The 16768-nt window shown below is 32.4% G+C and overlaps 1 protein-coding gene across 3 annotated transcripts in view; it reads right to left on the bottom strand.

Annotated features, from left to right (window-relative positions):
• KCNB2 (potassium voltage-gated channel subfamily B member 2) overlaps positions 1–16768 on the bottom strand; it is a 493206-nt gene that overhangs the window by 454688 nt on the left and 21750 nt on the right. For all 3 annotated transcript variants that reach the window (XM_074278870.1, XM_074278869.1, XM_074278871.1), the window contains one exon: positions 2240–2922. In XM_074278870.1, coding sequence (XP_074134971.1) covers positions 2240–2818 — 579 coding nt within the window. In that variant the 5' untranslated portion in view covers positions 2819–2922. The remainder of the gene's footprint in view (positions 1–2239; positions 2923–16768) is intronic.

The following is a 16768-nucleotide window of genomic DNA, read 5'->3' as shown; positions in this document are numbered from 1 at the left end:
CCAAGGTTCCACTCTTCAAAACAAAGTGTACCATAACTTAACTACTGAGTCCAGTCCATATATGTCAATAGTCCTTGAAATCATCTAACACTGAAAACAGCAAGTGATTTTCAAGACAAAAAAAGATAAAATTGTAGTCTTGACTATTCTTATTTTAAGGGAGAAAACAAATTACCCAGAACCACAGGCAACTTAGTGGGAAGCGTTCAGTTATCCTGTATTTATATGCAGGGAATAATGTGTAACAACCTTTGAAACACTTCTGCCCTCCAGTGAGAGGACAGTTCTCTCCTTAGTTTCCTCTCTTCTCAAATTGGGAAGAACTATAGCTTGCAATGTCTTGTTGCCTGTTAACAACTTGTCAGAGCTTCTTTTACATGTTTCCTGAGTATGCATGTATTAGAGATGCCTTTTCTCTTATTGCTACAGATCTTGTATCTATATAAAACTTATAAACCCCTGGAATCACTGTTGTAAGAAGACTAAACCACAGGGATACTCAATAATGTAATTGAGTTTAGGAACAGGTGCATGCTTCTGATTATTTAGTTTTATGAAATTCATATTGTCATGGAGAATACTTGGTTCCCAAACAAAAAAAATTCTAATAAAAAGTATATTACCTTTATAAATAATATTGCTTCCAGAAAGAAGGGCTTAGGAAAAAAAAACCATACCATTTTCTCATTCCATAGTTTCTATTCCATAGTCCATTTTTCCTACTCCATACTTAATTTTCACTTTATATATAAATGAAAAATATTGACTCTTTGTTTTTAACTACTCATAATATCTATACATATATTTCATATTATGGTTTTTAATGGGAATTAAAATTTATGTATCATTAAATTTGACACTTCAAACTATAAGAAATGAAATACTGGACTAATGCACAAAATTGACATCAATTAAACATTTGAATAATTTTTAAAAGTTAAAATTGCAATAAAATTTAAAATGATATGCAATAAATATTCAGGTTTGATGTGAAACAATCCATGTAGAAGAATATTTCTATTAACTGATTAGTTGTATTCCTATCATAAAATCCATTATAAGTGTGTTATTTGAAGAAAGTGTGTCTCTGTGTAAGAGGAAGTAGATTTTAATGTCATCCCTAATACTTATTAGCTATGTGATCTTAAGGATGTACTTCATCTTACTATACTTCTGCTTCCTCATCTGTAGAAAGAGGGAATTGGGCTAGATGATCTCTGACCACCCTTCCAGCTATGATTCTATGATCAGAAATTTAATTATAAATAATATGGGAAACATTTTATTTCACAATGTTCCAATGAAATATGGAATAATTTTTACCTCAACAAAACAATGTCTCTTCCTTAGGGGGAAAAAAAGTCTGCAGCTTTGGATGTTTTGGATTTTAAGGGGATTTTAAGAGGAACTGGGGGTACAAGAAATAAAATTATTCCTAATTTTCTTTGGATGGGTCCTGATCCAGTAACACAGAGCCCCATATAAGACTTGGGTTCTATTGGCATTTTCCCCTATTACCCGTTGACCAGACAAAATGACCTTGCCTCTCCTGTCTTTCCTTCCCCTTGTTCCTAAATGTAGCCTTCCTTTCAAATAGTCCCTGACACTGGTCACAAGTTATGAGTCTTATTTGATAGTCATACTCTATCTCCTCAGTTTTTGCCACTATAAATCCAGAGCTGAGGAGACTGGACCATCACCCAACAGAGCAATGTTCTTCCAAATCATCCTTGTTCTCCAATAGGAGCCCAGACAAACTGACCAAAAGGGGAGGAAAGGTATTTTTTTCATATAACAATATTTAACAAAACTTTCAGTAGTAGATTTAGATAGTAACCCAGTAAATTTAAATAGTACAATTAAACAAGATTAGTTATTTTTTTCTAGTAAAAAAATCCTCTTATGTGGAAGTTTTCAAGAACACATATGTTGTAAAGTGAGATTTAGCTGTGACAGCATTTGATGCTTTTCTGCTTTGAGGGAGGAATCACATTAATAACCAACTACTGCAATATTTAGATCTCACTTTATAATTTGTTCAATTTTTTAAAAGTTGCTTTAATATAGAAAATAATTCCAGTTAAGATACATTTGGGATTGTCTTCTTAATGATTATTGTCATACCTGTGCTCTTCCCTGTAAACAACAAACAAAACATCTTATAGCTCAAGATAACTAGCTCTCAGAAATACATAAATAGCACAGATTCTAGCCACATAGAATGAGACAATTTTCATACCTTTGCAGCCACTGATGAGTTAGGTTTCTCTAGCAGGTCCCAGAGTTTCTTCCGTTTCTCAGGACAACAGGTATTATCAAACTCTTCTCCCTCTCTTTCTCTCATAGTCTCTGCCTCTCGTCTCAATTCTTCATTCATTTGTTCTTTCTTTTGATGGTATCTTGCTTGGCAACAAGATTCTAAGTATATTTCATCAATCCCCCAATAATCAAGCTCTTGACCAAAAGAGAGGGCACACATTTCTTCCATCATGTGAAGTTTCCCTGTCCTGTAGAAATTTAAAATGGATGTAAAAGCTCCAGGATGCCGATCAAAGAAATATTCATTCTCATTCAAATTGTAGTCATCACACACTTCCAGCAGGGTTTCATGAGTATTGCAGTCTCGGAGCTTCCCTAATCGCGTTCTTGGAAGTCTATCCAAAGTCCTCCATAGCACTTCATGGTTTAGGCCCCCTACATTTATTTTAACTCTCCGGGAACAATTTTTACTTCTGATGATCTCCACAGGTTCTGGTGGAAGGGAAAGAGTAGATCTTGAAGTCTTTCGATTCAAGCCAGGGGGAGCCTTCTCTGCCATTTTGAACTGGATGAGACTGAAGAACCAATATCCTTCAAAGAATAAGTCGTAGAATATTCAATTGAAGTAACAATCCATCTCAAAGTGTATTTCTATTGGCATAACTGTAAAAAACAAAAACAAAAACAAAACACAACAAACCTTTATTATCTATTTCCCAAGCAATAATAATCGTAATATTTTTGTAGAATACTGTAAGGATAATTAAGTCCTTTCCTGGCAATAGACCTGCAAAGAAAAGTAGAATAAGTATTATATTATCTCTAATTTACAAATGAGAAAATTGGGAATCATAGAAATTAAGTGTCTGAGCTAAGGTTATAAAAGGCTGTTAACTTCAGAGCTGGCATTCCAATTCTGTTTGGTTTTTACTGTCCCATGCTTTCCCCTTTGCCATTAGTAAATATCAGATGTAGGTTGTAAACACATATCCCCTAACTCCAAGTCAAATATTCTTTTATTATGCCTTATTTTATAGACCTTTAAAGAAGATACTCTACATGGACTATGGCTGGCAAATACTTATTCCATAGCATGCTGCTATGTTTTTCATCATCCAATAGTGTATATTTTAATGCTTACTATTCATTTATGCTAAATAATATTATTTTCCCTTAGTGCTCTTATTAGATAATTTCCAGCTTCTTAAATTGTGAGTTGCAATCCCATATGAGATCTCCTAAATGAATGTGGGGATCACAAAATTATGATTTATTATCAGGAAATGTAACATAAAAATTTCTTGGCTGAAAAGAGGTTGTGAGTGGAAAAAGTTTGAGAATCCCTGTTATACATATTTAACATGTATTGGTCAACCTGCCATCTGGTGGAGGAGAAAGAGGGGGAAAATTAGAACAAAAATTTGGCAATTGTCAATGTTGTAAAATTACCCATGCATATATCTGATAATTAAAAACTATTAAAATATTTAAAAAGAATCCCTGTTATAATCCACCTGAAAATGCAAATTAATGAACCTATTTTTAATAAACTAGATAATTTATGGAGTACTTACTGTGGGTAAGGTATTGCAAAGGGTGCAGAGAAGAGTAACACATGGTCTTTGTCTAATTGGAGCTTACAGTCTAGCAGACAAGATAATACATACTCAAAAACAACTATAATACAAAGTATAATTGGAAAGTGTAATAATAGAGATACCAAGTGCCATGTAAACTCAGAGGAAGGAGAGAAACTTACAATTAATTTCTTTCACAGATCAAATCTCCTCCAAATAAAGTGTTGTTCTGATATTTCAACGATTCAATTCACTAAACATATATTAAACATCTAATAAATTCAAGATATTATCTTAAATGCTGGGAATGAAAAGGCAAAAAAGAAATCTCTGTACTCAAGAAGCTTATTGTTCAACTAGAGGATATAGCAAAAATACAAATGATGATGTAAGATAAAGAAATAGAGGAGCAAAGGAGCTCAAAGTGCTTTTAAAAAGTCTGAGAATGGGAGATTTTGATTACTAGAAAGAATAATTAAATACTTCAAGGAAGACATGACACCTGAGCAGAATCCTAAAGGAAAATTAGAATTCCAAAGGGAAATTGAAGGAATAGAATACATATTGGGTATGGAATCATTTCATATGAGCACACAAGGATATGGAGATTGTAGTAGACAATATGCAGAAGAAAGTAATGTGCAATAAAGTTGGAAAAACAGTTTGAAGCTAAACAATGGAGGCTTTTTAAAATGTCAAGTTTAGTTGGCATTTTATCCTAGAAAAAAATTAATAAATATATGGGGGTAGGGGAAGGGAGTGAACCTGTCAGACCTATACCTTAGGATGATTATTTTTGCATTTAGTTAAAATGGATGAGAAAAGGAAGAAATCTGGATCAGGTGAAAAGAGACCAGAATAATAATTGAATAAAAACTGTTGTGAGAGATATTATGGAGTGAAAATTGATTGATTTTGCAAGATTAGGTTTGAAACATAAAGAGTCAAGAATGACACAAAGCTGATCAACTTGCATGACTATGAAGATGGTAATACTTTCAAAAGAGGAAGATGGAAACCTAGATGTAAATATATAGAATATATATAAATACATATATATATATATATGTATATGTATATATTATAAATATGTGTGAAATTTGTAGAAAATAGAAAGAGCTAGACAGGACTAGTGTTCCAATCAGAGAAAATATCCTAAAAGAGGACATGGAAATAAGAAACATAATACAGGTGTAGCATATAGTTCAATTTGATTACAATGAAGAGTACATGAAAGTACATATTAGAAGATGAAAAACTATTGTTTGGGACTAAATCCTTTAGGATCTTGAATGCCAAGTATTGAGTTTAGGTCTTACTCAGTAATTAATGAGAAGTCAATGAACACCTCTGAGCAAGGTAATAATGTGAGAGTGATGGATTCTATATACAACTTAAAAGTTTTATCTTTTAGAAATCTTTTTCTCTAAATACTCATCCTTTATGATGTTTGTTCTTGGATATGTGATACTATGACCTGCAATAGCCAGCATCTTCTTAGTTTGTTTTTTTTCCCTACAATATCTTAGGAGTTTGCCCTGATGTTTCAAACACTTTCCCTGGTGCATCTTTTTTTTTCTTTAAAACGCTATGCTTTTACAAACCCTGCAGCTTAAGCCATACTAGAAAGAGAAGCTCCAACTTTTAGATGTTAGGAGGCTTTTATAATTAAAAACTTCATTTGAGGTATATATCAATTCCAACAGGAATCAGGCTTCCCTGCTCCTGTAGTGCAGCACCCTGCTTTTGGACAGACTTCTTTAATAGTCTTGAGACCATATCTTCTCAAATAGAAAATAATTCAAGTTTAAGAGATTTAGAATTGTCCATTTAAATGGATTTGCTAGGCTCAAAAATATTTTGTAAATGTGAACTTTATTGTATTTAATATCTATGAATTTAAATTTAGGAATACTTTGTTTTTAACATACCTGAATACTACCCAGGTTTATAAAAGCAATCAAATAAGATGATTACTCATTTTATGGAAAGAAACTTAATTTTAAAAGATGATTCAATATAGTTATTATATAGCAATTTCTATGAGAGCAAATGGTCCAATTGCTGAAAAACTTTAAAATAATTCAGTTATTGAAAAATACATTTACTGTATGGGATTACCTGCCATCGGGGGGAGGGAGTGGAGGGAGGGAGGGGATAATTTGGAAAAATGAATAAAAAAAAATTTCTTTATTTTTCTAAACAGCTTATGCAACATAGTGATCATTTGTTTCATAAGGATTTTAAAGAAAACATTTATAAAATCACAAAAAAAAAAGAAAAATACATTAACATAAATCTTTACAGTAACAGAGGTACTCTGTTGTATGGACATCCATTTGGATTAAATAAATAAAAAACTTACCAATAGTCATCATGTCCAAAACCTGCTTCTCCCTCTTACCCTTATCTCATCAACTTTGAAGTAATAGAATAATACTAAGAAATGCATGTTGAAATGTTGTATTTTCTCAACTTTATCTCTTTAGAGTTCAGGACAGCATTTACATCGCTGTATTTTAAAGTCCTCTGCTTTTCCCACAGTGTCAGGAAGTATCTTGTAACTATTAGATGCTCACTAAATATGTTTTGATGATGGTGATGAATCTATGTATATATATATTGTTTCAAATTTAAAGTTATCAATATAAAAAAGTCTACCTTTAAAGAATAGAAACATTTAGAGAACTGCACTAACAGCAAATCACAGTAAAACCTTATGATTCTGTGGCCAACCACTTTATATAGATACACTATAGTTGCATGGATCTTTCTGTGATTCATGTGGGCATTTATAACAGCAATAGTGAATGGTCTGCATGGCTCAAAACCATTTCATTGACTCCCAGTAATCATGGACCATATTTATTGTTTTTGAATATCACATTTTCCACATAGATTCTTTTTATAAGTACAAGCCCAAGACTTATGTTCCTTAAACTCAATTCAGGGTCTTCAGCCTCTTATATGAGGCACCTCAAAAGAACTAAAAACAAAACTTAAAGCAGGGAAAACAGCTCATATGTAAGCTATAGTTCATTATAATTTACTTTGCTAAAAGCCATGTTATTAAAGGCAGATGTGACAGTACTTCCATGGTCAGGGTATTAACTATTTGGAAGAATTAAAATGTCATCGATTAAACTGATTTTCATTTGTGATATTAAAGCAAAGATTGAAATCAAATCAAAATTTGTTAAGAGTCAGAATAGCAGATGTAGATGTAAAACATCTTGGAAGTTATCTACCCAATCCTCTCATTTTATAGATAAATAAAAAATACATAAATATTATAAATAGGTAAATAGGATATTAAAGGTCTGAGCTAATGGCATAGAGTTATTAATAGATAGGCATGAAATTTGAACTTAGGTTTTTTTCATATCAAATTCAACAATCTGGTTAGAATCCTTGAAACAGAAAAATTATTTTAAAAATACATTAAAGTGGATTATTTGGAAATTTAACCAATGTAAAACAAAAATGACAATTAGGAGACCACTTTGAAAAACCTTCAATTTTACTAAAAAGAGAGGTATGGCACTACACAACTGTCAGATTGGCTAAGATGACAGGAAAAGCTAATGATGAATGTTGGAGGGGCTGTGGGAAAACTGGGACACTGATGCATTGTTTGTGGAGTTGTGAAAGAATTCAACCATTCTGGAGAACAATCTGGAATTATGTCCCCAAATTTATCAAACTATGCAGTTCTACTACTGGGCTTATATCCCAAGGAAATACTAAAGAAGGGAAAGGGACCTGTGTGTGCCAAAATATTTGTGGCAGCCCTTTTTGTAGTGACTAGAAACTGGAAAATGAATGGATTCCCATCCATTGGAGACTGGTTGGGTAAATTGTGGTATATGAATGTTATGGGATATTATTGTTCTGTAAGAAATGACCAGCAGGAGGAATACAGAGAGGCTTGGAGAGACTTACATCAACTGATGCTATGTGAAATGAGCAGAACATTATACATTTCAACAATGATACTGTATGAGGATGTATTCTGATGGAAGTGGATATTTTCAACATAGAGAAGAGCTAATCCAATTCCAATTGATCAATGATGGACAGAATCAGCTACACCCAGAAAAGGAACACTGGGAAATGAGTGTAAACTGTTTACGTTTTTGTTTTTCTTCCCAGGTTATTTTTACTTTCTGAATCCAATTCTTCTTGTGCAACAAGAAATTCGGTTCTGCACACATATATTGTATCTAGGAAATACTATAACATATTTAACATGTATGGGACTGCCTGTCATCTAGGGGAAGGGGTGGAGGGAAGGAAGGGAAAAATTGGAACAGAAGTGAATGCAAGGGATAATGGTATAAAAATTACCCATACATAGTACTTTAAAAAAAGTTATAATTATAAATTAAAAAAATTATAAAAAGAGAGAGAGGTATGGGAACCTTTGGTAACACAGATTTAGAAAATGAATTTATGTGTAAAATGGTTAAAGGGATAATGGGAAGCATGACCTCATAAAATAGCAAGAAACAGTTTACATGACATTGAGATTTTCATATCAGAAGTCCTCATGTGCTGCATATGGAATTAGAAATATCATTAAAGGAAATAGAAGATCATAGACTTGATGGATAAGATTAATTACAAAGAGACATTATGTCTACTGGTGCTGGTGTAAATCTGAAGGGATGGAGGGGTCAATTCTCAAGATAACAGGAAAGTACCAATTGGAAAAAAAATCACTTTTATTATCAGTACAAATATAGTCAAAAAGTAAAATGCTGAAGATATGTGTAAATATAGAATGTTGTTTAATTTCTCATTTCTACAAATATTTCTGAGGAAAAAAATTATCTATGTTAAGGGTACACTAAATGCAAATAATAGAAAGAATAGGCAATTTTGCAAAGATCCTATTTCAGATTTTATACTTACTAGGTTGACTGGAAATGCAAGTTTCTTCTGTGCTTATTTATTGACTATAAAAATTAAAATATATATGTTTTGGTAGGGCAAAAGAGCTCCTATTCAATCATGTGGCTCCTATGCAGATCATGTATAACGTGTTAACATAAACATCAATCAAGAAAAGCTTCTGATGATTAGGATCAAATAAGACAAAACCAGGAGACATACTCCCCCCAAAATATTTTATCATTTTAAACAGAGGATATCCAATATGATGTTGAAATGATAATAAGATTCTCTACAGATGGTAAATTCCTACAGTTGTCCAGTTGCAGATGATATTGTACCCATTGTAGCAAGTCCTAGGCTACTGAATCAGATTAATTCTTAGAAAATAACTCAGAATTACAGAATTTCAGAACTGGAAGGGACCTCATAATTCCCTCAACCACACTCTTCACATGTGACCATCCAGGCTTATATTAAAGATTTCCAAAGATAAAGAATTCACTACCTCTGAAGGCAGCCCATTCTGATTTTGAATAGTTCTAATTATTAGATTTTTTTTTCTTTTCCTTGTTGTTACATTGTTTTTCAGAAATGTGCAACTTTTTGTGACCTCATTTGGGGTTTTTCTGGCAAAGATACTGGATTGGTTGTCCATTTTTCTCCAGCTCACTAGGAAATTTAGGTAAATAGGGTTAAGGTAAGCCTGGAGTCACACACCTAATAAGGCTCTGAGGCTAGATTTGAAATCACAAAGTAGAGTCTTCCTGACTGCAGGCCCCACCTACCTACCCTTTTCTTTTCCTTACTTTAATCTTTTTAGCAACTTTCACTAGCTGATCCTAGACCTTTTCTATGAAAGTGCTTTTTACTTGACATCCCTTCAAATACTTCAAGTTATGTTTTCCATAGAGTATAGAAGGTCAGAGTGGAATGAGCATTGGCTCCACAGTCAAAGGCCTTCAGTTCAAATACTATTTTTGCTGTTTTACCTAAAATGAACTGAGGCAAATCATTTAACATCCTTAGGCCTCAGTTTCCTCATGTACAAAAAAGAGGGGGGTGAATAAGATGGTTTCTGAGATACCTTCCAATTCTAGATCTATAATCCTTTGAATCTATGAATCCTATGCTTTCTTTTCAGGCTTAACACCTCCATTTCCATCTCCATCATAGATATGTATAAAACTCAAGGCCTTTCACCATTCTGGTTGCTTTCTCAAAAGCATCATCCAGTTTAGCTGTGTACTTCATCCAGTGTGGCACCAAGAACTGAATAGAGTTGGCCAAATGGAGTCTGATGGGGCAAAATACAAGGAGATAATCATCTACTTATTTTTGGATTATATTTCCCTCCCTGAAAAATAAAATCACATTATTATGGAGTGTTCTCTGAACCAGTCTGTTCCATTGGATGGACAACACATAGAGCTTATCCATCTCTATGTCTATCTTAGATACAATAGATGGGCAATAAATTGATATTAGAACTAAATACAATGATTGAAGCAGTCTTGATTGAATTTGGATAATTCTGTAATTTCTTCAGTGACATTGAATCACTCCCTGAAACACAATCCCATCTTTGCACCATTAGGATTTTTCTGGAGGTGTTCTATGACTGCAAATCACACAATACAATAATTTCTGAGAAATCACAATTCTAGGTCACTCAAAAGATTATGAAGAAAGCATACTGGACATAAATTAGCTGTAGTACATTACTAATAAATAATATCTCTCTACTATATAACAAGAGAAGATTGAAATGAGTTCATGATTTAGACATAAAGAATGATATTATAAGCAAATTAGAGGAACAGTGGACAATTTACCTCTCAGATCTGTGAAAAAGGAAAGCATTTGTGGCCAAAGAAGAACTGGAGTTCATTATTAAACACAAAATAGATAATTTTGATTATATTAAGTTAAAAATATTTTGTACAAATAAAACTAATGCAGAGATTAGAAGGGAAGCAATAAACTGGGAAAACATTTTTACCATCAAAAGTTCTGATAAAAGCCTCATTTGTAAAATTATACATAAAGAATTAACTCAAATTTATAAGAATTAAATCCATTCTCTAACTGATAAATGGTCAAAGAACAAATGGTCAAATAGACAATTTTCAGATGAAGAAATTGAAACCATTTCTAGTCATATGAAAAGGTGTTCTAAGTCACTATTGATCAGAGAAATGCAAATTAAGACAACTCTGAGGTAACATTATACATATCTCAGATTGGCTAAAATGAAAGGAAAAAAATGATGAATGTTGGAGGGGATGTGGGAAAACTAGAACACTAATACATTGTTTGTTGGTGGTGAACTAATCCATCCATTCTGCAGAGCAACTTGGAACTATTCCCAAAGGGCTATCAAACTGTGCATATCCTTTGATGCAGCAGTGTATCTACTGCATTTATATCCCAAAGAGATCTTATAGGAAGGAAAGGGACCCACATGTACAAAAATGTTTGTGGCAGCCCTTTTTTTGTAGTGGCAAGAAACTGGAAACTGAGTGGATACCTAATAGTTGGAGAATGGCTGAATATAGTATATGAATGTAATGGAATATTATTGTTCTATAAGAAACAATCAGCAGAGGGATTTCAGAGAGGCTCAGAGATACTTACATAAACTGATACTAAGTGAAAAGAGCAGAACCAGGAGATCATTGTACAGGGCAACAACAAGATTATAAGATGATCAATTCTGATTGATGTGGCTCTCTTCAACAATGAGATAATTCAGGCCAGTTCCAATGATTTTGTGCTTAAGAGAGCCGTCTACCCCCCAGAGAGAAGACTGTGGAAACTGAGTGTGGATCACAACATAGCATTTTTATTCTTTTTGATGCTGTTTGCTTGCATTTTATTTTCTTGCTTATTTTTTTTTTTCCTTCTTGATCTGATTTTTCTGGTGCAACAAGATAATTGTATAAATATATATGCATATATTGGATTTGACATATGTTTTATTATGTTTAACATATATTAGATGATGTGCCATCTAGGGGAAGGGTTGGGGGACAGGTCAAGGAAAATTGGAACACAAGGTTTTGCGAGGTCAATGTTGAAAAATTATCCATGTGTATGCTTTAAAAATAAAAAAAGCTTTAATAATAAAAAATATTACAACAGTATGTTCCAAATGTTATATAATAATCAAATGTAATTTATGACAGGAATGCAGAAGTGGTTTAACATAAGGAAAACTATTTAATATCATTTTCTTTATAGGAATAAAAATCATATGATTACATAAAAAAGAATATTTCTCAATGAAATATGACTGTTAAAAGAGGTGAGTTGTTCAATTATCAAGAATTTATTTAGTCCCTACTACGTGCTAAGCACTATGTCTGTGTAAAAAGTGAATTAACTTATGGCTAATTCAAATCTTAAAATTATAAAAAGCGCAGTACCTGACACATAATAGACACTTAGTGAAAACTTGGGTTGATTTGAAGACAACAAGATGTGAATGGTTTCTTATCTATACCATTTGAGGAAGTAATCACATCAACAAAGTTACTAATTTGTTAAAATTTCAATCTATTCCTTTTTGTATGATGTCATTAGTGCTAGACCATTCAAAGCTGTAATAGATATTCCAAAGCATTTCCACTCAAGATTTAGAGATTCCGATCGAACTGAAACAATGACCCTTCTATGGAGGTAAGGGAAAAATTATAAAATTTGACTAGCATGTAAAACTACTTATTTACATCAGAGGCGGGGTACCTTCTAGCTGGGGATATGGGTGTAAGGCACAGTCAGTGTTTTATGTTGATATCCCTGTTTAAGTTCTTGACCCTCAGGATGATATTGCTTTGGTTACTATATTTGTAATTTAGAGAATAATTTCCTCTGGTAGCGTATCATCTCCTTTAGAAAGGAGTTTCTAAAAGATTTAAACTGCCTTTGAACTTTTCTTTTTGAAAAAGTGGTTAACTAATCAGCATTCAAAAGAAACAATAAATTGCTTAAGATAAGGGAAAGTCTGATTGAAATCTGTGACCTAAACTTCCAAACCTTCCAAACCAAATAATGAATTGTGAACTCTCTTCTCTCTGTCTCCTATCCTTGTTTCCCTTTTCCTTGTCCTATATTTTCTTTTATCTTTGTCTCCACTTCCTCTCTATTTACCCAGTAGTCTCCTCTCATCCAATAGTATATATTAATAATTATAACATGCAATATCTATTTTTAAAAAACCCCAAACAATAGTAGTTAGACTTGTTTAATGACACTTGTGTTTCTTAGTCTTAATTTTCAAAGCAGGTAAATTAAATCTCACATTTCTGCCTTCAAAAAAAGAAACACCTAAATTGAGTTACTTTTTTTGTAGGAGGCAGGCTGGTGTGCCAGAAATATTTGACAATGTCAGGAGATAAATCTCTAGTTTCAGATCTGTTATTATCTAACCTTAGTCACTTCTTGTGACTCAGTTTTCTTACCTGTAAAATAAGAAAGCTAAATTAGAAAATAATGTAATTTCATATTTATAGAGAACTTTCTCACTTTTACAAAGCCTCACTACAACTTTTTGACATAATATAAGTCTTCCCATTTTACTGATTAGGAAACAAAGTAAAAGATTGTTATTTACCCAAGATTACAGTGATCATAAATTGCAAAAATAGAACTTAAATCCATTTTTTTCTTACTAGAAGTCCCAATTATCTCTATGGTCCTTTTTGGTTCTGTATGGTGATTGATTTCAGTAGGAATATTGGTCCCAATGGAAAAAAGAAAAGTACTTCCTGTTTAACATGAAAACAGGCCTAGAGGCCACCTTACATTTAATAAATGTTGTTGGAATGTTATAGTTGAATTTCTTACTAAAAGTTCTTTTATCACTTTTCTCAGTTGTAAAATGAGAAGATTGAATAAGATGATTTTACATTTCATTTAGCTCTAAAATAGTATAATTAAATGTCCCTGTAATATTATTTACTCCCTGACATACAGTATCTTCAGAAAATAATCAAAGGTATATTCATTTTGTTTCACGTTTTTTGTTGCTAAATACTTATACTGTTGTGTTTTAGCTTTTCATTTTTCAATTTAAGCTTTGTTTGTTCTTTTAAACTTCATTTCCAATAAATAATTTCCCAGTGTTATTCCCTCTAGTACACTGCCATATTTGGGAGTTTGTAAAACTTATGATTTTAATTTTAATAACCAAGTGTCTACAGTAATGTTTTCCTCATACACTTTATTATAAATGAAATTAAGTTTGTTATGATAATTTTCATTCATAATAAATAAGCCATTAAATCCTTTTAGACTATAAATGTGATAAAAAAAAGGTTTGTCATCTTATGTTTCCTCTTTGAAAATTATATTTATCTCAACCATATATTTGTATATGTGCATATATATGCACATATCTTTTGGGTGAATTATGGAGTGAAAATTTTTTTCCAAGCAAAAAGAAAGGAAGTACACTAGTCATTTTCTTTTGGCATTGTTTGATTCTTTTCTTAAGAATACATATACATATACTATGTATACACATATACATACACACATATACATACATACATATATATATGAATTAATTGAAAATAAAGTGTTCAACAAATCAGTCAACAAATGCCAATATATTAAGTAACCTCTCATTCTTCTGTTGGAAGATGGAAATTGATGAGGAGTAAACTGAGGTATAAACTGAGATGGGTCAGTTCCTTTTCTCCTTCCCCAAAGCAACCAAGGGCGGGGTCAGCAGCAAATGAATTTGCTACTTGATGGTGTATGGAAACAAAGTCTTTATTGATAATAAAGGGATAGACAGGCATTTGGCCTTCAGGAAGACCAGACTGTCTGCAAGGGGACGTCAGTTGACGGGCATTGGCTGGTATACACCAAATGCAAAGATTTCATTTTTCAACCTTCCTTAACTAGAGTCATCAAAACAATGTTTGCACAGAGAAGTCATCAAGAGTTTCTGGGGATATTTGTTAATAATACAAGAATTCTCTGTTGTTGTAAATAAAACAGGAATTTTCTTATTATTGTAAATAAGACAAAAATTCTCTGTTGTTATCTCCTTTAGTCTCTCCCCAGAAAGGAATTTCAGATCATTCCAATGGGGGCTGAAAACCGAAACTAGCCCAAAGGAAGTTGGAGATTAAACAAGGAATATCAAAGGGGGCTACCGCCCCCAACAGAAATGACTCCAAACAATAAAAAACAAAAACATTAAAGTTTTGCATCCTAAGTACTATGATATTATGTTGCCAGGTTCAAGGCCAATTTTGACAAAAAAAAAAAAAAAAAAAAATTCTTACTGTTATATCATAATCACTTTGAAAACCTGGAGTTTCAAAAATATGAACATTGTCACTTACAAATCCCTTTTTTTTTTTTTAATAGCAAGTCAGACCAGAGGAAGACAAAGTAAACCCTTTAAAACTATGTAATATTTTCATTTCCTTAATCATATTTCTAATGTAGATCCTATAAAGAAAAAGTTTTGAGAGCTCTAAATCTATCATTATGTTATTTTTCAATTGATCTTTAAAAATGCATGCAGAGTATTCATTTTACCTCATATATATTACAACTCCTACCCATCCCTAAAAACAACAACAGCAACAAAATAAAAACCAGCAGATATTTCTGTTTTTAAATGGTCAAAAGTCTATTTTTGGCACAAGTTTGGAGAGAAAATGATCAGATTTAGAAGCAACTAATGTAATCAATGTTTTTTGTTTCAGTGCAGAATATGAAATTATCATCATCAACTTTCACAACATAAATAAAATACAATAAAATATTTAATTAGGGTTAGAATTAACTTTAAAAATGATTTCAAAAAAATGTATTCTTGGAAAATATAATTTCCAATTACCAGCTACTGAAAAGAAATTAACTTTTCATGAGCTAGTCATTTTTAAGGCATTTAATAACACATTTGTTTGTTTTTTACATATGACCAATTCAGGTAGTGACTGTACTGCAGGTTTTGACCTTGGAGAGGTATAAACTGAAATAATATTTGTTTCTTTTTTAAAAGTTCTGCCATGAAAAAAAAAAAAAGCTAATATGAAAATATGCAGGTCAACCATTTATTCCTTAGAACTCTAGAACTTTTATCCTTCAGACAACCCAGGTTTTTTTTTAGATCCACTAAGACAAAAATCCTAAAGGATCTGCTACCAATGGCCAAAAGTAGCATCGAGTTGCAACAAGAAAGGAAAAATACAAGCAATAAATACAATATGTAATATAAGCATCTTCCACTCTCATAGCTGGCTCCTTGTAATAGCCAACCATATAAATAGCTAACTCTTTATCTATTTTTATTTAGATGCATAAATATATATCTTTGTTCTCCCTTACTAGGATAGAAAAGCTTTTAAACATTTAATTGCAGGCACACTTAAAAGATACACTAAATTTATATGTTTACTATAATTAAAGGTTAACTACAAATACAGGAAGATTTTTGCCCCTTAGCAATGAGCAGGTGATTAAAGTGTCTTTCTTCATCAACAGAATAAGGCCTTTTTGTAAAACATAATTCACAGAAGAACTCTTTTTCTATTCTGAAAAATAATACCATTACAAAGTTTCTCAGCTCTCTAGGTCTTTGTGATATTGTTTCCTTTCTTCAACTGCATAGAATGGCTCAGGTTCAAAACTGTGAATGTGAAAGTGCCCTTTACTTGGTGTCCCTAGAGTGTTCTTTTGAATGATTTTTGAAAAGTCAAGTGAGAAGCAGAATAGGAGAGGGGGGAGGGAAACAAGGGGTAAGAAAGAAAAAGAGAGAGAGACAGACAGAGACAGAGACAGACAGAGACAGAGATACAGAGAGAGACACCGAGAAAGAAAGAGAAACAGAGACAGAGAAGGGAGAGGGAGAGGAAAGAGGAAAGGAAAAGCAGAGGGAGAGAAGAGGGAGAGGAGAGGAGAGGCAAGAAGAGGAAAGGAGAGGAGAAGAGCTTATTAAGTTTCTGAAGGAAACAATATATTATTGAGAATTCAAATGAAAACTCAAAATTTCAACTTATCAGGTGTTTTGTAAC

This window comes from Sminthopsis crassicaudata, chromosome 1, assembly GCF_048593235.1.
Source record: "Sminthopsis crassicaudata isolate SCR6 chromosome 1, ASM4859323v1, whole genome shotgun sequence".
Lineage (NCBI taxonomy): Eukaryota > Metazoa > Chordata > Mammalia > Dasyuromorphia > Dasyuridae > Sminthopsis > Sminthopsis crassicaudata.
This window is presented reverse-complemented; position numbering and strand designations above follow the sequence as displayed.